General features: G+C 36.7%; 1 protein-coding gene across 1 annotated transcript in view; it reads left to right on the top strand.

Moving 5' to 3' along the window:
- SPEN (spen family transcriptional repressor) overlaps positions 1 to 26584 on the top strand; it is an 81076-nt gene that overhangs the window by 6755 nt on the left and 47737 nt on the right. Inside the window, exons 2-3 of the mRNA XM_082865349.1 lie at positions 17579 to 17899; positions 20996 to 21472. Coding sequence (XP_082721475.1) covers positions 17579 to 17899; positions 20996 to 21472 — 798 coding nt within the window. The remainder of the gene's footprint in view (positions 1 to 17578; positions 17900 to 20995; positions 21473 to 26584) is intronic.

Below are 26584 nucleotides of genomic sequence, written 5' to 3'. Positions count from 1 at the left end.
TTTTAAAATTTTTATTTTTTGGCCACGTGGCTCAGCATGCAGGATCTTAGTTCCCCGACCAGAGATCGAACCCATGCCCCCTGCAATGGGAGCAAGGAACCCTAACTACTGGATCGCCAGGATATTCCCCACTTAAGATTATTTAAGTAACCTCGGATAAAAAGAAAAAAGATTTTAAAAGTTTATCACTTTATTATGTCAAAAGGATGTTAGAATGAAAACTATTACTATTTAGACCAGAATTTAGGAGGAGGTACTTAAATTTGGATAGGAAAATAGTATGTCTTTATTTTCACTAACTTCTTAATCAGAATTTAGCATTTCCATCAATTATAACTATATTGTGGTGTAGTACCAACCTGGTAGTATTAGTAGTACCTGTGATGATTTCACCACCAACGCCAATCAGATGTATTTTCATATTTTACATTACAGTTGTTGCAGATATTTCATTTATGCTCATCACAACTTGGAAATGACAATAGCTGTTAGACCTGCTGCTAAATACTTATATTTAATGCATCAATAAAGATGCATATATATTACTGTATGATCAATCTATGTTGTAGATATACTTTTAAACTTTACCTTGGAGAATTTTGAACATACACAGAAGTAGAAGAATAGTAAGTAAATCTCATGTACCCATTGTTCAGCCCCAATGACCATCAACCATGACGTATTCTGCCTTATGAGGAAAAATAAAGCAGAGAAGGGGATGGAGAGTAAATGCGGGTGGGAGTGACGAGGAAGGCCTCTTTGAAAATATGGCATTTGATACACAGGAATGAAGGCCTATCCATACACGCAGATCCACTTCTCGCCTTCCTATGTGTTTGTTTGTTGTTTTTCATTTAAAATTTATTTTGAAATAGTTCAGGAAAAGTGCAGAGAATTCCCACATTCCCTTCACACAAATTCCTCAGTTGTTAGCATTTTGCCACATTTGCTCCATTACCTTCTCTTGTCTTTTCCTGGCATGACATCCTTAAATTCTCCAGTGTATATCTCCCCAAAACTGCATTGCACCATACAGTATTTTCGGCAAGGAAATCAACATTGGTATAGCACTATTACTTAATCCATAGACCTCATTCAAATGATGCCAGCCATCCCAACAATGTCCCTCTTTCCTTTTTGGTCCAGGATCCTAGCCGGTACGTGTTGTCCGTCTGGAACAGTTTCTTACCCAAATTCTCATGTGCCTGATAGTCTTAAAGAGCACAATTCTTTTTTTATTTTTAATTAATTAATTTATTTTTGACTGCGTTGGGTCTTCAATTTTTAATTAATTAATTTATTTTTGACTGCATTGGGTCTTCATTGCTGCGTGCGGACTTTCTCTAGTTGTGGCAAGTGGGGGCTACTCTTCTTTGCGGTGTGCGGGCTTCTCATTGCGGTGGCTTCTCTTGTTGCAGAGCACGGACTCTAGGTATGCGGGCTTAGTAGCTGTGGCTTGCGGGCTCTAGAGCACAGGTTCAGTAGTTGTGGCACATGGGCTTAGTTGCTCCGCGGCATGTGGGATCTTCCCAGACCAGGGCTCGAACCCGTGTGCCCTGCATTGGCAGGCAGATTCTTAACCACTGAGCCACCAGGAAAGCCCAAGAGCATAATTCTTTCATTCTGCAGGCTGACCCTCTACCCAGGTCTGTCCAGTATTACCTCATGACCAGATCAGGTCTTGCAATCTTGGCAGGAATACCAGAGAAATGATTCTGTGCTTTTTCAGAATATGGAGACAGTATTGGATCCATCCCACCACTGGTGATGTTAACTTTGATCACCTAATAAAGTTAGTGTCTTCACCATTTTTCCCCCTTTATTTGATTAGCATTTTATGGGGAGATATTCCAGTATTACACTGATAGTCTTTTCCATCATCAACCCTAAACCCAGTAGCCTTAGCAGCTATTGATAACTTTTTGTGAAAATATTTATTTATTCATTTATTTATTTTTGGCTGCATCGTGTCTTAGTTGCGGCATGCGGAATCTTTTGTTGCAGCATGCGGGCTTCTCTCTTTAGTTTTGGTGCATGGGCTCAGTAGTTGTGGCGCGCGGGCTTAGTTGCCCTCTGGCATGTGGGATCTTAGTTCCCTGACCAGGGATCAAACCCACATCCCCTGCATTGGAAGGCAGGCTCTTAACCACTGGACCCCCAGGGTAGTCCCCCATTGATAACTCTTGACTGTATTATATACTGCTGTGATTGTTGCCAAATGAGCATCTATTACTGTGATTTCTTATACATTTATTCTGTAGGTAAGAATTTTCCATAATTATATTTGGAAATATACATACACACACGCATATATATGATTTCCATTTTTTTCAATGGGTTTTAATTCAGGACTTGCTTATTTTGATACCCAAATCATTCTAGATTTGACCAGTGGGAGCTCCTTCAAACTGGCTACTGTGTCCTTTTGATATCTCGCCACTACTCTTTTAAGCATTTCTTTATTTCTGGCAACAACAGAGGCTCATCTTGTATTTTCCCTTTCCCAGTCCTGTAATCAGCCATTCTCCAAGAGACTCTGGTTCCTTTTAGGGAGGGATGGTATTTAGAAACCCAAGATCTGGGTGCACAGTTTACCCATTGCTGCAGAGCTAAAAGGATATGTATTGTGTGTGTACACATGTATATATGTTTACATGTATATATAATACATGTATCTCTATATAATATATTTTGAAACTGTGTTCACACATGTTTCAATACATGAGGATTCTTTGTAACCTCCCCATTTCCATGTTTATAAATCCCTTCTCAAGACAGTGAGAAACTTATTATTCTCAATATATTTACTTATTTGCCCAGTATGTTCTTAGTGTAACTAATAGGCCAACCACTCTGCCTCCCCCACCTCTGCCTGCCACCTCTGGGCACCTCACCCCTGCTGCCTCTGCGTCAAATCACCTCCCTCTTGGCTTTTCTCGTTGGAAACCAACATTGTGGGGGAGGTGGAAGGCAAGGCAAGAAAAGGAAGGTGGGGCTGGAAATGACTTGCATGTTTTTGTCTTCAGTTTTTTCTCTCATAGGAGGCAACTTGTGGATGAATGAATTACCTGCCTCTGGTACCATTTGTAAGCAGATTTAGAGCTACCCCACTTTTAAAATTTTAGTTTTGGTTCTACTTCCACCACTGACTTTATGACATGAGGTTAATCACAGGAGCAGTATGAGCTGTATTATATGCTGAGTCATTCAGAAGAGGGGCTAGTAAGAAGGGAGTTTGTTTTTTAGGTATCATCATTGCTCCATTTATTTGGGCATCAGTCACTCACTTTGTGTGGTATCTCAGCAAAATCTTGCCCTCGCCCCACTTCCCCCCAGGCTTATTGACCTCAACCTTATTTCTTTTTTTGTTTAACTTAAAATTTTTAATACTAATTTTAAATTAATAAGTTTTAATTAATTTAATTCTTACCTGAAGTATAACTGACATATAACATTATATTGGTTTCAGGTGTACAACATAATGATCTGATATTTGTATATATTGCAAAATGATCACCACAGTGAGTCTAGTTAACATTCCTCACCATACATAGTTACAAAAAACCTTTTTTTTCCTTGTGATAAGTACTTTCAAGATTTACTCTCTTAAAGTACTTTCAAGATTTACTCTCTTAGGAACTTTCACATATGCAATACAATATTAACTGTAGTCACTGTGCTGTACATTATATCCCCATGACTTATTCATTTTATAATTGGAAGTTTTTATCTTTTGAGCCCTTTCATTCCACCCGTCACCCCAACCCCCAACCACCAATCTGTTTTCTGTATCAATGACTTTTTTTTTTTAAGATTCCACATATAAGTGAGATCTTATGGTATTTGTCTTTCTCTAACTTATTTCACTTAGAATAATGCCCTCAAGGTTTATCCATGTTGTTGCAAATGGCAAGATTTCCTTCTTTTTTACAGCTGAATAGTATTCCATTGTATGTACGTCCGTGTGTGTGTGCGTGCGCGCACATGTGCGCACTCCACATATGCCACATGTTCTTTATCCATCCATCAATGCCTGGACACAGGTTGTTTCTGTATCTTGGCTTTGGTAAATAAAATGCTGCAATGAACATGGAGATGCATATCTTTTCAAATTGGTGTTTTCCGTTTCCTTGGTTATATACCCAGAAGTGGAATTGCTGTGTCATATGGTAATTCTATTTTTAACTTTTTGAGGCACCTCCATACTGCTTTCCATAGTGGCTGCATCACCTTTTTTTTTCTGCTCCCTCTACACTACTCTTCACCCCTGTCCAAAGAGTTCCTTAATGAATCAAAATCTTATTCCTTTGCACAAGCCCTACAATGTGTATAGTTGGTATTATTTTGAAGTAGATCCCAGACATCTTATTTAATCCACAGGTATTTCAGTGTTTCTCTCTAGAAGATAAGAACTGTTTAAAGATGTTCAGCAATACTGTGGTATCTCCTTATTTTAAATACCCAGTCAGTATTTTCAAGTATCCAGCCAGTACTTGAATTTGTAATTGTTTTAAGAATCTTTTTTTTTTCACTCAGTCTCTAAATAAGGTACATAAGATATATTTTAAAAATTTTATTGAGGTATAATTTGCATACAGTAAAATGTACCTATTTCAAGTGTTGAGTTTGTTGAATTTTGAGAAATGTAGGCATCCTTGTAATCACCACCACCACAGTCAGGATACCACAGTTTATTTACTTACTGATGGACATGGGACTGTTTCAACCTTTTTTAATCCACAGGTTTTAATCTCTCTCTCTGCTTACAATTTAATTTGTTGGAAACCAAGTTGTAGAGTTTCTCAGTGTGTGTTTTGCTGATTACATGCCTGTCCTGTGGTATACATTAACATCACCTTTTGTCCTCTGTATTTACTGTATGTTCAAAAGTTGAAATTGTATTTCAATATAATTGGTTTCTTTGTAATTCGTGCATTTTACTTGATTAATTTAATAATAGTCCGAGAAAGGGTTTATAGGTTTCACTGGCTGTCAAAGCAGTCCGTGGAAAAAAGTGTAAGAAATATTGGTTTAGGCAAACCATTATGTTAAGAATAGAATGCTAGCAGTATATTTAAGTACTTAACTTTAGCTTTGACATAAAAAGGTTGAGGTTAAAAAGTTAAGAATCACTGAAAAACTTTAAGACTAGTAAACAAAACAAAGATAGTGTCCTGTGAATAGCTTTATTTTTCCCCTCCTCTTTTTCCTCATTGTAAACTTATAGGATTAGAACTGCTGTTTTTCTTGTGGGAATTTTTTTCTGTTTTTTCATCCACCGGCCCCCCACCCCCACCCCGCCTCAGTTTTATCGTAGAAATCATGGAATCCTTAGATTTTTTAAGGTTGTTCCTTTTAGTTAGCTTGAATTCTTTCAATGAAATGAATTTCAAGCACATCCAATGTTAGAATTAAATGCCATAATAGATATTAATTTCTCTTATGTGAGGGGGTTCAGCCTTAATCAAAGAAAACAAGATTTGCAAAAATCTCAATTTATAGAGAGTATCTAAAATTCAGTTAGTATGTGATGCTGTATATAAAAAAGACAGGGAATTCCCTGGCAGTCCAGTGGTTGGGACTCTGTGCTCTCACTTCCTAAGGCCCAGGTTCACTCCCTGGTCGGGGAGCTAAGATCCTGCAAGTTGTGCGGCGCGGCCAAAAAAACAAAAACCAAAAACAAAATAAGACACCTTAACTCTTCAGTAAAACATTTATTTGTTTATTTATTTAAATATTTATTTTGGCTGTGCTGGATCTTCATTGTTGCACTCGGGATCTTCGTTGTGGCACGTGGGATCTTTTTTGCAGCATGTGGACTCTTAGTTGCAGCATGCAAACTCTTTAGTTGCGGCATGCATGTGGAATCTAGTTCCCTGATGAGGGATTGAACATGGGGTCCCTGCATTGGGAGCACGGAGTTTTACCCACTGGACTACCAGGGAAGTTCCCAGTAACACATTTATTATATAAAGTAGGTACATTTATTTTCTCCCATGAATTGAATGGGTCGGATTATAAGATTTATAAGGGGACTTCCCTGGTGATGCAGTGGTTAAGAATCTGCCTGCCAGTGCAGGGGACACGGGTTTGATACCTGGTCTGGGAAGATCCCACATGCCGCAGAGCAACTAAGCTCGTGCACCACAACTACTGAGCCTGTACTCTAGGGCCCACGTGCTGCAACTGCTGAGCCCCCGTGCTGCAGCTACTGAAACCCATGTGCCTAGAGCTCCGCAACAAGAGAAGCCACCGCAACGAGAAGCCCGAGCACCGCAATGAAGAGTAGCTTCCGCTCACTGCAACTAGAGAAAACCCCGCGCACAGCAACAAAGACCCAATGCAGCCAAAAAATAAATTAAAAAAAAAAAAAGATTTCTAAGGTCTTTTTAGTTTAGAAAATCTTGTTCTAGGGCACACCGTGTTAGAACTGGCAAAGGGTCTTTATTGGTATGGAAAAATATTAAATGACAAAACAAGGTGTAAAATGGGACATGTAACATCTCTATGGGGTCAGTGAAAAATCTATACGTGACTCTCCTGTGTATATGCTCACTGTGTCAGCTTTTGATACAAATGGTGTTTCCATTGATAACTGAAAATCTAAAGTGAGAGATGAATAAGTATAATATTAAAAGCTCTCTCATGCAAAAAAAAAGAAAAGAAAATCTTATTCTAGCCATTCTCCATAGTGCATAAAGGTCACTGGAATGCTGTGAAGATTTTTAAAAAGTATATTTTGATGATTAGTTGGATTATAAAAGAGCTTAATATCTAGAAATACTGTGTAGCCATCATACAAAACATTGGTGTACCAGTTCCTTTCAGATAAATCATCTCCTAACCAGCTATGCTCATCAATCAAAAATAGTCTTTCTTGGGTTCAGACTTAAGTGGCATTTGTAACGTTTCAAATAGTTTTAAATTATATTGCAGTTAATTTTAAAAAATGGTGTCTGTGCTTTGTTATACTAATCTAAGGTGTATAATGATATACTGTAGTTTTTCTTGTCACTTATACCTTTCTGTTTTTTTTTTTTTTTTATGAAGTAGCCCTTTCCACGGTGGTTTTTGACACATATTATTCCTTTTCAGCAAGTTTGCTGTGCCGCTCTAAAAGTAGATGTATAAAAGGAGCTTTCGTCACAGCTTGGGGTCTCACAAGGTTATGACATTTGATTTCCTTTGTGTTGATCTTATTGGAAATTTGTATAAAGGTTTTGCTTGTAAAGAAAAGCTTTTTAGTTCTAGAGATTATAATTAATGACTAAAGTGTTGACTGGAGAAGTTTGCATATTTAACAGGTTTCAAGAATGATTGGCATAGAGACTGGTGACTTATTTCTTAATTTAATAGGCTTAATTTCATGCAGAGTTTTTATTGGGAAGCATGATTATTTAAAAGTTTATAAACCATTGGAAGTGAGTAGGAAAACCCAAAGACCTTTTAAGATTAAAGAGTGATAAAGAAGACCCATTTCCTTAATCTGGAAGTATTGGTAGTCTTTAAAGATTTACAGAAATGCAGTGGTGATAAAAAGAATATGGAATTTATGTATATTACAAAAAGATCACATTTGTCCTGATTCTGTTCTAAGTAACCATATATTGTGAAATAAGGATAGAAGTCTAATCAAGTGAAATATTAGAGGGAATTTATAAATTTCTGAAAGTCTTTTTTTAAACTGTTATTTTACTAAGAAGTAAGCCATAGGTTAGAAGTTAATTTCCTTCTCAGCAGTTGTACTGTAATAGTCCTATTAAGCCAGGTAGGAAGCACATTTTCAAAGAGTCCTTTGTATTTACACCCCGGACTCTTGATGTGGATTTTTGTTAGTTTCTTGGCTTCTGCTACTTCAACTTTGTTTTCTCCAGCCTTCCCCTTTTGATCAACTTGCCTTGCTCCTTTTTTTCTTCATCTAACTGTTTTATTTACTGCCATTACTTTAAGAAATGGTTAATCATGGTCATTTGCATTCTCTTTACAATTGTACTTGAGCTTTTCTCAGTACTATGTAAATCAGACACATTTATGAAGTTGTTCATTAATTATTGTGAGAAGAAATGTCCAAAAGTTAACTTAGTGGCCACCATCATTGTCTGTATTCCTGCATTGTGTGTGTGTGTGTGTGTGTGTGTGTGTGTGTGTGTGTGTGTGTATATATATATATATTTTAATATTTATTTATTTGGCTACACCTGGTCTTATGGCACGTGGGATTTTGCGGCATGTGGGATCTTTAGTTGCGGCATGCGGGATCTAGTTCCCTGACCAGGGATCGAACTCAGGCCCTCTGCATTGGGAATGTAGAGTCTTAACTGCTGGACTGCCAGAGAAGTCCCCTGCACTATATATTTTGACTTTTAGAGTGTAAACTCCTCCCTCCTATTCTCTGAAGAAGTATCTTATGAATTCTTTCTAAGATTGTCTAAAAGATTCAGGCTTCCTATTTTATGTAGCCAGTAACGTCTAAAGATCATAGAATCTTTGGGATTGTTTTCTCCTTATAATTGGATAATCTTTCAGAGGTTTACATATCAGTTGCGCACTCTCTTTTTGTTAACAATTAATTTTAGTTAGTAAATAGTTATTTTGCACCATTAGATTGGTGCAAAATAATGCATATACGTATTTTTTTCACTGAAGTAATGGTGCCGTTAATAGTTCTGAAGAATTTTGTCATTCAAAGCTTTACTGAAAACATTGCCTTTTCCCAAGAGTTGTAGTCATCAAGTTTTCATGTACAGGAATCTAGGCACTAACCATGGATTTGATAAACAGCTGACTATAGTTTTGTTGGTTGAATTAAGCTTATCTTCAGTCTTCAAGTTTTCTTAAACCTTTTCTAATTAGAGTCAGTAAATCGTTTCTCATCTTAAAAAAGTAATGTATTATGTTCATAGAAGCATTTACAATAGCCAAAAGATAGAAGCAATCTAAGTGTTCATGACCCATGGAAGGATAAACAGAATGTGTGACAACAAAATACGTATCACGGAGTATTATTCAGCCTTAGAAAGGAAGGAAATTCTTCTTTTTAAAATTGAAGTATTGTTGATTTACAGTATTATGTTAGGAGAGGAAATTCTGACACATGCTTCAACATGGATGAACCTTGAAGACTTTATGCTAAGTGAAATAAGACTGTCACAAAAGGACAAACATTGTATGAGACTACTTACATTAGCTTCCTGGAGCAGTCAAATTCATAGAGAAAGTGGAATGGTGCGTTCCTTTTTTTTTCTTCTTTTTTCTTTCTTTCTTTCTTTTTTTTTTTTTTTAACTGTTATAAGCAGTGTTGCTTACTAAGCAGTCTATCAAATTGTCTTCCTAAGAGGTTTCTCTAATTTATACTCCTGCAGACGGTGTTATGAAAGTATCTATTTTCTTAGACTCTAGCTAATATCTAGGTATTATTAAAATTTAGGTCTTTGTGTTGCATGGCATTTTTTTTTTTAATTTGGATTTTTGAAATTTTGAGTGGAAATTGAGCAGCTTTTTTGAGTGTGTTTGTTTTGTTTACCATTTTGTGTGTATGGGTGTGTTTTTAAAGAATTTCCTGGAACTTCCCTGGTAGCGCAGTGGTTAAGACTCCGTGCTCCCAATGCAGGGGGCCTGGGTTCGATCCTTGGTCCGGGAACTAGATCCCACATGCATGCCTCAAGTAAGAGTTCGCATGCCACAACTAAGGAGCCAGCCTGCTGCAACTAAGACCCGACGCAACCAAATAAATAAAATAAATATTAAAAAAAAATTTCCTATTTGGGTATTTTGCCTGTGTTTTGTTTGGACCTCTGTCTCCCTTGATTTGGAAGAATTTTTATATTTAGGAAATCACTTATTTCTCATGTGCAAGTATTTTTCCCCATTTGTTTTTTGACTGTATTTTGCTATTTAGGAGCTGTAATTTTTATGCAGTTTAATTTATATGGTCTTTTCTTTTATGACATAGGGATTTTATCTCAGTCTGAGAGTCTTTCCCAGACTGCAACAAACTAATATATATATATATATATATATATTTATTTATTTTTGGCAGAGAGAGAGAACACAAATCAGCAAAATATTACAAATCATTCTCCCCCCGCCCTTCTTTTCCCACCTCTCCCCCATTCCTCCAAGTAGAGAAACATTTTAGGATTTTAGCTTTTTCTAAAATGAGGCTAGGGGTCCTGTGTTTGACTGCGCTTTGCTGGCTTTAGGGATTCTGAGTCTGTTTTTTTCATCTTTAGTAATCATTTGTACTTACTCCAAAGATAAAGTGATTAAAGGGAAATATATTAATTATTTAAGAATAATTTTAAAATCTTTTATACATAAATTTATTTCACAGTAGATTTCCCGAAAGAATTCTGTATCTCCATGAAGTGAAGATAGGTTTTGGCTGTCATGTAATGGGTTACTTATCTTCCCAGGCAGGCATGCTTGAAATAGAAAATGTCTTCCTTAAATGTGCCCATTTACAGGAAACATGGCAGGCAGTTGATTTGTATTGAGATAACGCAGACACTTGTGACTAAAGGATATGTAAAATCTTTTGTATTAAAAGACGGTGACAGGGACTTCCCTGGTGGTCCAGTGGCTAAGGCTCTGTGCTCCCAGTGCAGGGGCCCCAGGTTCAGTCCCTGGTCAGGGAACTAGATCCACATGCCGCAACTAAAGATCCCGCATGCCACAACTAAGACCCAGTGCAGCCAAATAAATAAATATAAAAGACAGTGACAGGTACTATTTTTTGTCTTTTTTCTTTTAATAATAGTTTTAACGAGATATAATTTGCATGGCATAAAATTTTTCCTTTGAAAAGTGTACAGTTGTTTTTAGTATATTTGCAGAGTTATGCAGCCATCACCACTAATTTCAGAACATTTCCATCACTCCAGAATGAAACCCCCATACCCATTAGCAGTCATTCCCCATTCTTCCTTCTCTCCAGCTCCTGGAATCCACTAATCTATTTTCTATTTCTGTGTATTTGCCTATTTTGGACCTTTCACATATGTATGGAATCATAAAATATGTGATTGGCTTCTTTCCCTTATAGTGTTCTCGAGGTTCATCCATGTTGTAGCATGTATAAGAACTTCATTCCTTTTTATTGCCAAATGACATTCCATTGTATGGACATATACCACATTTTAAAAACTCCACTCAGCAGTTGAACATTTGGTTTGTTTCCATTTTTTTGGCTATTATGAATAATGATACTGTGAACATTCCTGTATGTGTTTTTATGTGGACTTCTCTTTTCAGTTCATACCCAGGAGTAGAATTGCTGGCTTATACGGTAATTCTAAGTTTAACATTTTGAGGAACTGCCAAATTGAATTCCAAAGTGGCTGTACCATTTTACAATCTCACCAGCAATTTATTAGGGTTTAGATTTCTCCTTATACTTGTTATTGTCTGTCGTTTTTATCAATATTCTAGCCATCCTATTTCGTGTGAAGTGGTATCTCATTGTGGTTTTGGTTTTTATTTTCCTAAAGTCTAATATCGTTAAGCAAATTTTTGTGTGTTTATTGGCTATTGGCTGTTTGTATATATTTTTAGAGAAATTGTCTATATCCTTTGCCTACTTCTAAATTGCATTATTTTTTTTCATTGTTGAGTTGTAAGAGCTCCTATCAGATAAATAATTTGCAAATATTTTCTATTTTCTGGGTTTATATCAATTTTTGATCATTGTCTTTGGATAGAGTAAAACTGTTAACTTGTAATTTATCATTGTCATGCTAACAATTTAAATTTATCTTTGTCATTCTAGATAATTGTTAAACCAAGTTCTTCTTTTGGATTTGAACTTACTTTAACTGATATAATGAGACATATGACATATTAAAAATATTACTATCTTACTTGGTTATGTCCAAATTGCAGGAGTTTTGCCATCTGAGTATATGATTCTGAGCTACTTACTACATTTAATGGTTTGAAGTATGGGCGATATCAGTAATTGTGAATGAGGTAGCTTTAATGTCTACCTCTACTATGTTGATGACAAGAAATAGCCGTGATTAATTTGAAAAGATTGGGATTGTACACTTAAAAATGGTTAAAATAGCTAATTTTATCACAATAAAAATTTTTAAAAATTTGATCTGTGATTATGTAGGAAAAATGTGTCCAGCTCCAATTTAAATGCTGTTATGATGCATTATTTAAGTTTCTAGGGAATTCTGCCTTTTGGCATTCTTGAAGTATTTGTAGTCACTGGTATAGAAAATAAAATAAAGGTCTAACACGGAGGGGAAACCAGTCTTTTGGTTTAAATATAGGATCAAGTGGTTGATTTATAAATTAGTAATTCCTTCATAAAAATTTTTTACTATGAAAGGGTTATATAAATAAGTGTTGATGTTACTGCATTATTGCAGATAATTTCCTGGTTGTAATGGGTATATTTATGACCCAACTGTCTGAGTTTGGAAGAGGAATGATTTTGAATATTTTCATAATATAAAAAATAAGTGAGCTTCCCTGGTGGCGCAGTGGTTGAGAGTCCGCCTGGCGATGCAGGGGACGCGGGTTCGTGCCCCGGTCCGGGAAGATCCCACATGCCACGGAGCGGCTGGGCCCGTGGGCCGTGGCCGCTGAGCCTGCACGTCCGGAGCCTGTGCTCCGCGGCGGGAGGGGCCACGGCAATGAGAGGCCCGCATATGGTAAAAAAAATAATAGTAATAATAAGTAAACATAAACATTTATTGTTTCTACTATTATAGGTCACCCAACCAGACTGTAATACTCATGTCTTAGACCTTTTTATCCCTCACAGCATGCTCATTTGCTTTTCGCTTTCTGTCTATTCATACTTATTGATTGTTTTCTTTTGAATAAGGAACAGCTTAGCCATGATGGTGTGGAAGGGTGGAAAAGTGGGCAATACGCAAAGAATTGATAGTTTGATAAAATATGTAATCTTTGGAAAATGATGTATTGGGTTTTAGATGAATGGGTGTTTTAGGTTAATTGCATGCCTCTTCAAAGAGGCAGATATTCTCCTCATTACAATTCTGTAAGTCTATCCTGAGTAACAGGTAAATGTTTCAAGAATGACTTGGGGAGGATTGTTTTCTGTAGTAGGAGGACTTGTGTGAAAACGAATTGTGGCTATTCTTTGTTATTGCTTATTATTAGTAGGGTCACTTGCAAAAAAAGGTAGGATTAAAATTAATAATTGCATTCTTATTGATAAACCAGCTAATAAAAGATAAATGTAGTAACTTTTAGAAAGAAAGGGTATTGAGAGAATTCATTGGGTTTTAGCATACTAATGATCTTTAGCTTTATGTATTTAGTGTTGCTTTGGAAATTAACAAAGTAAGTTTCTTGTAGAGTTGAGGAAAAGTTTAGAATAGGAGGAATCTTCTTTTCACATATCAAGGAGCTGAAAATTGTAAATAAATCAATTCCATGAGACTAGGGATCTTTGTTTTATTCCCTGATATGCATCACGTGCCTACAACAGTGCCTGTTAAGAACCATAAAATTAAAAATAATTGATTCAGGATTAGAACCCTACTCTTTTCTCATAGTGGAGGAAAAACATTAGAGTATATCATGATGCTCTCAAATGTAAAATGTGAGGCCATTAATACACTGCAATTATATTCTTCAAGGAGATGCTAAGGACTATAAATTTGGCTGTGTAAATAGTCACATGTTGAAAGACCAAACATCTCAGCAAATCTGGCATTGTTTTGGGTTATTTTAAAATTCTCTCTTAAAAACGTAGAAGAATTATAGTGTATGTTGATCAGTTTAATATTTTTTGATGGTGAATATTTTTGACCAAACAGAAACCAATTTAATGTTGTTTTTTGATTGTGTTTTTGAAGACAAACCCATTAGATTGTTATATACTGCAGCTTGTAGCAATCAAGCACACTTTCTTAATTTTATGTTCTTATTTTAAAAAAAAGGTTTTCTTGATTCTTTAAAAATTACAAATGAGTTAACTTACTACTACAACCTTTGACTATGTAATTTAAGAAAATATTTTGTGCATATTACTGGAGACTATTCCATAGGTTCTCTGAAAACCTGTAACTAAGGCTCTATGTTTAAAAAAAAGAAATACTATTTAACTGTGGTTTTATTATTTTTGCTCTTTTTTCTTTTTTAATTAGTAGATGTCAGTAAATGTTTCGTTTGAATACTTAAGGAATACTTGAATACTATAGGAACTGTGTTGTTTTGGAAAGAGTAGATAAAATCAGGACATCACATTTACATTTACCAGCTGAGTTCTCATGGCTGTGAAGAGTTAACAGGTTTTTTTTTTTAGTATAGAAGAGTAATACCTGATAAAGTAATACCTAATAAAGTAATACCTGATAAAGTTCTCTTATGTTAAATTTGGAGATAAATTCGTATTTTGTTTCCAGAGTGTACTCGCCTTATGTAAAACTATGGGAACCGTGGGGCTTCCCTGGTGGCGCAGTGGTTGAGAGTCCGCCTGCCGATGCAGGGGACACGGGTTCGTGCCCCGGTCCGGGAAGATCCCACATGCCGCGGAGCGGCTGGGCCCGTGAGCCATGGCCACTGAGCCTGCGCGTCCGGAGCCTGTGCTCCGCAGCGGGAGAGGCCACAACAGTGAGAGGCCCGCATACCGCAAAAAAAAAAAAAAAAATTATGGGAACCGTGAGCCCACCCTTTTGAAGACGGAGGGCCATTTGACTTTGTTCTGCATGCATAATCTATGCATTAAGTATTTGGTTCTTCTTTTCAGTATTGCATTTAGCTCTTTGTTATTAAGAATTTAAGCTTAAATATTTGTTTTCCCTGTATTACACTTTGGCTAACTGACTTTTTTGATGGGGAATTGGCTGATGCTTCCCTCTTTTTTTCTTCTTTCTAATAGAAAAACCTATGTAGTCTTGGGCTGTGATAAGTTGTGTGTGTGTGTGTGTTAAAATATACAAAATTTATTATCTTAACCATTTTTAAGTGTACAATTCAGTGGCATTAAGTGCATTCACAGGGAATTCTCTGGCAGTCCAGCGGTTAGGACTCGGCGCTTTCACTGCCAGGGCCCAGGTTTGATCCCTGGTCGGCGAACTAAGATCCTACAAGCTGCTTGGCGTGGCCAAAAAAAAAGTGCATTCACAATGTTATGTAACCATCGGCACTATCTATTTCTAGAATTTTTTTCATCCCACACAAAAACTCTGTGTCTCCCCAGTCCCTGTTAACTTCTGTTCTACTTTCTGTCTCCATGAATTTGTCTATTCCAGATTCTTCATGTAAGTGGAATCATAAACTAATTGTCCTTTTGTGTCTGGCTTATTTCATTTAGTATGATGTTTTCAAGGTTTATCCATGTTGTAGTGTGTATCGAAACTTCATTTCTTTTTATGTTTTAATATAATATTCCATTGTTTGTATATGCCACATTTTGTTTATCCATTCATCCATTGATGGACAGTCGGGTTGTTTCCATCTTTTGGTTTTTGTGAATAATGATGCAGTGAACATTCGTGTAATGTATCTTTTTGAGCCCCAGTTTTCAGTTCTCTTGGGTATATACCTAGGAATGGAATTGCTGGGTCATATGGTAATTCTGTGCTTAACTTTTGGAGAAAAATGCCACTTTCCTCAGTGGCTGCGCCATTTTACAGTTCCACCAGCTATGCAGGAGGTTTCAGATTTCTCCATATCCTTGCCAATACGTGTTTTGTTCTCTTCTGTTCTCTTTTCTAATAGCAATCCTAGTGGGTGTGAAGTGGTATTTTATTGTGGTTTTGATTTGTATTTCCCTATGCCTACTGATTTTGAGCATCTCTTTCTGTGCGTATCTGCCACCTGTATTTCTTCTTTGGTGAAGTGTTTTCCCTATTTTTTATTTTTTTTACAAATCTATCTATCTGTCTAACTATCTATCTATCTATCTATCTATCTATGTTGGGTCCTGGCTGCTGCGCGTGGGCTTTCTTCAGCTGTGGCGAGCGCGGGCCACTCTTTGCTGCGGTGCACAGGCTTCTTATTGCGGTTGATTCTCCTGTCACGGAGCACGGGCTCTAGGCACGTGGGTCTCAGTACTTGTGGCTCACAGGTTCCAGAGCGCAGACTCAGCAGCTGCCGCTCTGAGGCATGTGGGATCTTCCCAGATCAGGGCTCGAACCCGTGCCCCCTGCATTGGCCGGCAGATTATTAACCACTGAGCCACCAGGGAAGCCCATCTTCCCTATTTTTAAAAAATGGGTTGAGTTGTAAGATTTCTTATATTCTAGATACAAGTCCTTTGTCAGATACATTGGAAGGTATTTTTTTTAATGTTTGTATGGAAAGAACTATTTCAGTTTCTATTTTCCCCCCGAATTTAAGAGATCCTTTCATCAGTTAATTTACGCCAAGTAATTTCGTTACATCTAGTTCAGTGGCCTGATGAAACTGCATTTTAGGATTATGTTTCCCTTCTGAGAGGTAATAACTTAAATCATACTGGAGGATGTAAAAGGAAAGTTCGGCTTTCTGATAATGTTGTCAGCTTCTTCAGGGGAAGTGTAAAATTATGATATTGGGGACTTCCCTGGTGGCACAGTGGTTAAGAATCCGCCTGCCCATGCAGGGGGCACGGGTTCGAGCCCTGGTCCGGGAAGATCCCACATGCTGCGGAGCAACTAAGCCCGTGTGCCACAACTACTGAGCCTGTGTGCCACAACTACTGAAGCCTGTGTGCCTAGAGCCTGTGCTCCAGAGCAAGAGAAGCCACTACAATGAGAAGCCCATGCACTGCAGCAAATAGTAGCCCCCATTCACCACAACTAGAGAAAGGCTGTGCACAACAGCGAAGACCCAATGCAGCCATAAATTTAAAAAAAAAGAAAAAAATTATGATCTTGGATTGTCAGCATGTAAGAGTGCTATATTTAAAAGTGCTGTGCCCTTCTTTCTAAAATGCCAAATTATAAGTATACATAAGAGTCTGTCAAAAGATTTTCTGATTTATTAATTTATATAAATAACAATTATACATAACTTATAAATTTTAACACTTTTTCTTTTAATCCCCTGGAAAAGAGAATTAAATGGCAAAAGATTACATTAAAAACTAGACACACTTGCAAATGCACAAAATATTTGAATTTATTTTGCCTTCCAGTAAGGAATGTTTGAAGTCATCTCATTTTTTCACTAAGCTCATTTTCACTTAATGAATTAAATTAAAATGAGATCTGTAAGATAGCCATTTTTAGCTACAGTTTTTACTTTAATGAAAATCTCTTAAGATTGGTAAGTTACTTTGATTATCTTAGGTATAATATCCTTTTTTAGAATGTAAAAATGCCTAAAAACTTCTGAGAGTCATTTCAGCTAAGTGTTCCAGGAAGGTAAAAGGCAGTTTATAGTAAATACTATATTTAAAAAGTTAGAGCAATAAAATAATGTGGTAAAAATGTTTGTAAATATTTGCCTCAAAAAAGAAAAATGTGAGTTTAAAAGCCATTTTAAATTAACTCGCAACCCCTCCCCCATACATGCATAATGTAAATTGTTTAAAAATAACACAGTTTTTAAAACTATTTTTGGAAAATTATTACTATGCAACAATAACGTTGACTTTAATTTTTTTCAGATATGGCCGCGTGGAAAGTGTCAAAATTCTCCCCAAGAGGGGTTCTGAAGGAGGAGTGGCTGCCTTTGTGGATTTTGTGGACATCAAAAGTGCACAGAAGGCTCACAACTCAGTCAACAAAATGGGAGATAGAGACCTACGCACGGATTATAATGAACCAGGCACCATTCCGAGCGCTGCTCGGGGATTGGATGATACAGTTTCCATAGCATCTCGTAGTAGAGAGGTTTCTGGGTTCAGAGGAGGTGGTGGAGGGCCTGCTTATGGCCCCCCACCATCACTTCATGCACGAGAAGGACGTTATGAGCGGAGACTTGATGGGTAAGTTCCAAGGTTTCTGTAGGCAGGTATTTTGTATTTGATATGGTGAAACAGAAACTCGTATTTAGGGGCCCCAGATGGATTTAAAGTTTTGGGCATTCTCAATGTTTCCTATTTTGGGTTGGAAACGGAAGTGATTTCTATCCCAGTGGCTGGTATCTTATGGAATCGTAGAGGATATTTCCTGCAGCTGGTTGGATATCTACTCCTGAGATATAAAGTGGTGGAAGATTTTATATTGCAGCATCATTTTTGGAGTTACCTGTCTTCTAGAATTAATTATTCCTTCTCTTGGATAATGTTAAGTCTTTCCTTGGATATATCCCTTCTACCTGATGGAGCTACTTGGCTACAGATTTTGTGGTTGTACTATATGGAATATTTCTGGAATATTAGAGCCTACAGATTCTTTTAGAATTTGATATCTGCTTCTCAGTTTTCACTACACGAAGTGTACAAACGAATTGGATTGTCACCAAAAAACCTAGCAGACCATATGATTCAACCTCTTGGATTCTACAAACAATACTTTAACCTGGAAATGTGTACTTGGATGAAGAAGAGTGAAGGCAATGCTTCATTTTTCCATTTTGGATCTACACAGTTTCCATGTTGGAATTATACTCCTTGATGGAATGGGGAAAAATTGAGATGATGGACGTTCCTAAATCCTGGAATATAGCCATTTTCTGTTTGCTGGAATGTATGGGATGTCGTGCAGTCAAGATTCCATTAGCCCAGGAGAAGAGGATTACTATCTTGTTTCTTAAGCAAGTTGCTGTCCAATTAAAGGTACTTTAGCTTTGAACATATGGTGACGATCAGTTGTGGATACAGCAATCAAAATTGACTGTGCTGGATGGCTACAAAGGTGAACTGTTGGCGAGCAACTGTGCCTTCCTCATTTGGTGGAATTGTAGAGGATATTTCCTCTTCTGTCAGCTGCCTGATTCATACTTAGGGCTGGACATTTTTGTGAATGTGGATCAATTTATAATTTTCTGCTATCTCAAGAAAGAAGTCTGGGGGTTTGAGAGTTACAGTTTGTCTGGGACTGCTTGCTTCCAGTGGAATTATTTTGTCTGGTCATTAAGATTTTTTTTTTCCTTGTGGTTCATCTAAATATCATTTGACACCCTTACCCATTAAGAAGGTGGATTACCCCCATAAGAGGGGCCAAAATTGGGGAAGTTATGTTCACAATTCTCTCCCTAGATTTAATTGGGATTATAGGTCGTGTTTCCACACTTGGAAAAGGTTGGTATGTCCTGACCTGTGTATATTAGCCCCTCTCCTAACCCAAGTCAAACTTTCTTTTTTTCCCACTAACTCTAGAATCATTTAGTACTAATAGATGAATCAAAGAATAGCTATTAGATTTCAGCTCTGCTAGCTCTTGTGCCTGCCTTCTATATCTTCCTAATGGTTAAGAACTTTGCATATTTATAAAATATCAGCTGTAGCAGTAATTCTCCTAGAACTATTGCCTGTTGCTTCTGTTATATCATTAATAACAGCTCTTACTGATTAACATTTGATAGGGTACTAATGGAATTATTTATGAAAATTTCTCTTGTCTCAAAGGAACACCTCTTGTTTGTTAGAAGTTGAAATATCTATTCAAATTCCAGAAATAGTGAATAAAAAAGGAGAAAGTCATTTAATATATTTAAGTAGGAAAGATAATACTGAATTTTTGCCATGCCAGTTGCTTTTAATAATAGCAGTAAAAAGAAAAAACAGCCTAGGAGAAGGTATGGTTGCTAAGTGAAATGGTGGGTGAAAATGAAGGTTAGTGGAGAGATTTGGAATCTAAGCACGTATTGGGGACATAGTATTAGTTGTAAGATTTTGCCACATATTCCTTATTGGAGAGATTCTAATTCTTCTATGTCTTTCATAATTCCTTAATCACTTTTGATAGAAGACAGACCCAAAGGTGAGGTTGAGAAGAGACTCAACCTCATGTTTGAGATTCAAGTGAAATTGTCTTTTAGGAACTCTCTTAAGTAGAGAACTTAAGATTTCTTTGTAGGATTGGAATCGGTTTTTAATATTAATACGTAATTGCATGTGTGTAATTGTACATGCAACAGTTTTTGTACTCTTTGATTGACAAGTATTCATGCCCTACAGGAAGATTTTTTAAAGTTAAACCATTGCTAATAGCAGTTTTTAGCGTATCTTAACGGTTTCCCAAGTTGACATTTCATCAGAGGCAATTTGAATATAGCTGAACCCTAAGAGAATATATTTCCTGTAACCATTAAGTAATATATTAACACATTGAATCATGGAATAGGCATTTTAAAAATTATGTGGAATTTGATAGCACAAGAAGATAAAATAACCATTATTCTTTAATTAGTTAAGTTCATCATAGAATAGCATGTGGCAGCCCAAATTTTTATTTCCCAAGTGGTTTTTTGGTTTGATTTTCTTTTTAAAATTCCATTTTTATTATTAAATGTGATTGTTTGGGCACAACAATTTACATAATTTAGTAATTTTTATAATTACCCAAGAAGTTGAAAGTTAATAAGAAAAAGTTACACTTAACATTTTTTTCTGTACTTCTTTGAAAATGCCCTCCTATTTCTGGGACATGGGCATGCATTGCAATGGGGCTTTCATGTCTGTGTGAGAAATCTATCATGGAAATTTTGCCTGAAATACACTTGCAAAGTAAATAAAGTTTGGTATATATTTTAATCAGATGAAAGTATAGAAAACTTTCATATTAAAATGAAAGTCTCTTCTTGTTCCATTAAATTTAAAATAAAAAGGAGATGGCATATGTATATTTCTGTTTATAAGCCAGAAAATCCCTAATAAAAAGAACAACTGACTTGCAGAACACTAGTCATGAAAGTCCAATATACAGTTACAACAGTGATTTCTCAGCTGTGAAAATAAGTTTTGGAGTCAAGTAAAATGTTAAGCTTATTAGTGTTTGCTTACTAAGTAGGTTAATGCTGTTTAGAAAATGACCAGTTGCAAAGACAAAGACAATGCTCAATGTTTGCATGACTTGCTTTTAGTTTTGCTTTCCCCTTTCTGATTGATTAAATATTTTTCCCCCCCTCCTAAATGCAGGGCTTCAGATAACAGGGAGCGTGCTTATGAACATAGTGCCTATGGACACCATGAACGGGGGACGGGAGGATTTGATCGGACAAGACATTACGATCAGGATTACTATAGAGATCCTCGCGAGCGGACTTTACAACATGGGCTCTATTATACTTCTCGGAGTCGAAGTCCAAACCGTTTTGATGCTCATGATCCCCGATACGAACCTAGGGCTCGGGAGCAGTTTACACTGCCCAGTGTGGTACACAGGGATATCTACAGGGATGATATTACCCGGGAGGTACGAGGCAGAAGGCCAGAGCGGAATTACCAGCACAGCAGGAGTCGCTCACCACATTCATCCCAGTCTAGAAATCAGTCTCCTCAGAGGCTGGCTAGCCAAGCGTCTAGACCCGCAAGGTCCCCTAGCGGCAGCGGCTCTAGGAGTAGATCCTCCAGTAGTGATTCAATCAGCAGCAGCAGTAGTACCAGCAGTGACAGGTAGGTTAACAGCCTTTTGTTGTAACAGATGAGCTGTTGAATAAATTGTTACAAATTTGCTACTTTCAGTGGTACTGATTTTTAGTATAGTAATATTTTTAAAAGAAAGTAATCTTGGATCATGTATATAATGAATGAAGAAACTTTGATTAGCATTGTGGCCATTGAATTAACCATTCTCCCAAGTACTTAAAGCTAAATGATGATTTGCAAATACTGTTTCATTCTCCAGTTGCTCAACATTAAAATTGCCAAAAAGGAAGAAAAGTAGTAACGTTACTTGTATGAAACAAATCTTGTGCCACGTAATGAACTTTTAAAAGTTCTTAATTTCTTAGGTATATAATACTATTTCTATTATTTGGTTGAAAATTTGTAAAAGTGCTGTTTGGGTAAAGATGTATTGGTGAAATATATTGTTGACACACTTATTATCAATGTATAAATTAACTTATGTATATTTTAACTAATTTTAACATCAAGATGGTAGTCAATTTATAAGCTCAAGTAGGAAAGCTTTCTTTAAATTCAGGTTGTAACTTTGCTGTTCACTAAGGCTGAGTAAACTCATTTCATTAGTTGGGAATTTTTTTTACAAAGGAGTTTTATTCCAAAGATGAAAATAATAAATTGAAAATAATCTTAACAAGAAACAGCTTAGAAGTTAGGTATATGGGTTTTGAAAAATAATAGTTCAAGGTAGACAGTATACTACTTTTACAATCTTTGGACAAGTTACTTAAGCTCTCTAGGACTCAGCTTTCTCATCTTCTATAAGAACCATGCTTCATAAAGTTATTTTGAATATTAAAATGAAGAAATATGTAAAGTGCTTAGCTTGATACCCATATATGTTAAATAAATACAACCTTTAATAACTGCTAGCTATAATTATTACTGCTATTCAGTACTTCACATGTTGATAGTCTTTTGAGTATTTCCCATTTCTAGTGATTGTTATTCAATCTGTTAATCTCAGATATTCTAGTTTTAAATTTAGGTGGTGTGTATATTATTTATATATTTATTATTTTTTGTCTGCGTCGGGTCATAGTTTCGGCATGTGGGATCTTTCGTTGCGGCGTGCTGGCTTCTCTCTAGTTGTGTTGGGAGGACTCCAGAGCGCGCAGGCTCAGTAGCTGGGGCGTGTGAGGGCTTAGTTGCCCCGAGGCATGTGGGATCCTAGTTCCCCGACCAGGGATCCAGCCATCATCCCCTGCATTGCAAGGCCGATTCTTAACCACTGGATCACCAGGGAAGTCCCAGGTGGTGTGTGTTTTAAATTTGCAAGATACAGATTCTTCAACCTGATTAAAAATGCCCAGATTATTTTTCCTTTAGTATTGCCTGTTTAGAATTAATTTAAGGAAAGTAAATGATCATGGAATTGATAAATGGCTCCTTTTAGGCCTCCTAAATTTTCAAATTCAAAATAATAAATGGAAACATTTTATATCTCTGTCTATCTAGATATAATTCAAACATTCTAGAAGATGTAGCATATTATAATGAAACAAGCACTTAGTTTAGGAAGTCAGGAGAGTTAGTTTCTGGCTTCAGCTTTGCAGCTCTGTGACATGGGTAAAACCCTTAACTTTTGGTTTCATTTGGTATATTATTGAGTTAAATGATTGACAGTATTCATTTGAATTCTATAAACTGATTATAAAATCTTGTCATGATTCACTTTCTTCTACGTAGAATTGTCTAAGATACTCAAGTTTTTAGTCATTTTCCCCAAACCTACCTCATTAAAGGAATGGCACTGCATTCCACTGGATCAAACCTTTTTGAGAAGTCAACCAATTGTGGAAATATAGAAGTTAGAGGTGAAACATAATTCACGGCTTTCAGGATGGCATTGTACTTTGGTGGGAGTTACAGTGGTTTGAGATCTGGCCCTTGGCATTGTGGGCTCAGAAGCTTGAACCCAGAGGTGATCTGATGAATTTGATGGAGATAATTCCCTGTTTACATAATCAAAAGAAACAGTTATATGCTTCTGAATATTTACATTTAGAAAGATAACTGCCACAAAGGCAGGATGAGCTTGGAAAATCTACATGGGGACTAAATTACAACCGTAGAGGATATTTTCTCTTCTGTCAGCTGCCTGATCCATACTTAGGGCTGGCAGTTTTTATGATTTAGGGCTGTGAAGGATATGTATTCTTCTCTTCAACAAGAAGAGACGAATTTTAGGCTAGACAGGGAACATTGTGAGCAGAAGGAACAACTTGAAGAGATACGAGTGGGTGGAAGAATGTTTTGAGAACAGCAAATAATTTAGTATGACTTAACCACGCTAATGTTTTTGGGGTTTTTTCTTTATGCAGAGATGAGCCGTTGAAGGATTGAGAAGGGAAATATCTTGTTGAGATCTGCTTTAGGAAGGCATCTGGGAACTTAGAATAGGAAAGACAGAGATTCCAGTTAGGAGACTCTTCCAGTATTTCAGAGAAGATAAACTTGGACTATGAGAGTGCCTAACTTGGGAAGAGCGGAAGGGACATTGTATTAAGAATCAGATTATGTTGATTTATGAAAAACAGCATCAATTTTTTTGAAGATATGAACAAATGATGGGCCTTTTGGTGTCATCCTGTAAGAACAGGGCCAGGTCTTCCTTTGTGCACATTGCAGAGCCCACCAAGTGTTTTTATTGCCCTTCTCTGAGTACGTGTTCAAATAGTTGAAATACTTAGATACAATTCTTAGCTAATAGGAAGGTAAAAGCAAAATTGATGTAAATAGTTAAAAGATTTGGTCATTATATTGTGATTGAAGCAAGTACAGAGAAATAAAATCCTTTGGTGTTCAGAGTATATCCATTATCCCTGGGTTCATCCCCCCTTTTATCAGATGTCCTCTTTTCCTCTATAATTACATTGATTTTAGAATGTACTATTTTGAGGTGTTATGTCAACTCAGAATGTTTAATGCCCTTTGGAAGAACTAAGTTCTTTTTTGTAATCTCTAAAACTTGATTGTGAAATGGTGACATTCCAAGTCCTTAAAAATGTTTAAAAGCAACATGTAATAGTAGACAAAATATAGCTTGTTTTATCTATAAAAACAAGTTTCTATTCTGTCTGTATGACTGGGAAATTAATCATCCTCCATCCCCCTTAATTGTTACAGCTTTGGTGAACAGATTCCTAGCAGTGCATTTCAAATGACTAAATGTGGGATTGATGAGAGTCTAGTTGTGAAGTCCTTATAAATGATACACTTAATGTTTCTGCCAAACTATTCACAGTATTTAGCTGGTGAGAAGTTCGGGGGAGGAGGGGGGCTTAATGTTACACACTTTCCTGTGTGCAGCCCTTTGCTGCTGTATGTCTGTTTTCTTTCTCTGCCTTGGTCATTTAGGGAGTCCCTTTGCTTTTCAACATAAAAATTTAAATACATAAATTCCACAGAAGCATTTATTTTAAGTCCTTGATTGAAGTTGAACGTATTTTATTTCTGTAGTTCCCTGTCAGTTCTTTTTTTCTATCATGTTGTTAAGAATTTGTTTTAATTCAGGCTACAGGAGTTGAAGAATTTATTGAAATTAAATTAGTTCATAATATCCTTTCCTACTATCTTAAAGTAATTTTAATTGAGATTTGTTTCTCCGTTGTTTACTTTTTTTTTTTTTTTTTTTTTTGCGGTACGCGGGCCTCTCACTGTTGTGGCCTCTCCTGTTGAGGAGCACAGGCTCCGGACGCGCAGGCTCAGCGGCCATGGCTTACGGGCCCAGCCTCTCCGCGGCATGTGGGATCTTCCCAGACCAGGGCACAAACCCGTGTCCCCTGCATCGGCAGGCGGACTCTCAACCACTGCGCCACCAGGGAAGCCCTCCGTTGTTTACTTTGATCACAGCCAAAGATGATTAGGCTGGCTCAGGGTCCCTGAACCTTTTTTTTTTCCGGCTGTGCTGCGCAGCTTGTGGTGGGATCTTAGTTCCCTGACCAGGTATTGAACACAGACCCTCAGCAGTGAGAGTGCGGAGTCCTAAGCACTGGACTGCCACGGAATTCCCTTTTTAAATTTTATTATTATTATTTTTTTGGTCCCTGAATTTAGATGCAGGGGAAAAAATTACATCTTTTCACTAACCTGAAAGTGAATTAAGCATTGCCTCCCATTATATGAAAGTAGCCAACAAAAAAACAGTAGATTAGCAGTATGACTGACTTTGTTCTCAGTATAAATACACAGGTAATTTATGATTATTATAGTTGCAGAGATCTCAAAATTGGGCTTATATTAATCATGACTGGGAAATTGTTATTAAACTCAGTGTTAGGTATTGTTATTTAATGTAATAAAGACATTACTGTATCACAAAATTTTAAAACATTTTAATAACTGTGTCAGTATAATTTGTTTCCATTTAATTCCTATTTATTTTATTTTATGCATTTAGAAACATTATTCTGAAAAGGAGTCCATAGACTTCACCAGATTGCTGAAAAGGGGTCCTGGCTCCTTTGGAGCTGCAGTTAGCCCTTGATTCTATATCCTGTAAAGGTTTACAGAATGAATGAGGGGAAATGGATGAAAAAGTAATGGGAGGGAGTTGAGATTTGGATAATCCAAAACCTTTTCTATTTTATCCCTTCCCCCTCAGTAGATTACTTCCCTAAATCTTCTTTCAGTTTAGATAAAGTTAACTTTTTTTTGGAGGGGGGGGCCCTGCTGTGAGTCATGTGGCATCTTAGCTCCCCGACCAGGGATCGAACCTGCGCCCACTACATTGGAAGTGTGGAGTCTTAACCACTGGATCGTCTGGGAAGTCCTAAAGTTAACTTTTGAGTTTATATTCAGCCATCTATTTGTTTAACATATATTGCTTATTTTTTGCACCAAATTTATGAAATACAATAGCTGGTTGTATGGAGTCCCAAAAATAGAGCCAGTTTGGATTAAACATTGGCTGTGGCTAATCCAAAACAAAATCTACATATGTCTAATTAAGAGTTAACATGTAATTAAATTAACCTGGGTGTCTATGGCTAGGTGCATCTTTACAGTTTTATCAAAGGCAACCCCATCTTCTGCCCCCTTAAAAATTTTGGAGGTGTCTTGTCAGCCTTTTTCTTTTTGTTCCTCTGAATCCTTTTG

Source organism: Leucopleurus acutus, assembly GCF_964270905.1.
Source record: "Leucopleurus acutus genome assembly, chromosome: 2".
NCBI classification, from domain to species: Eukaryota; Metazoa; Chordata; class Mammalia; order Artiodactyla; family Delphinidae; genus Leucopleurus; species Leucopleurus acutus.
Note: the sequence above shows the minus strand (reverse complement) of the source record. Positions and strands in the feature narration are given on the sequence as shown.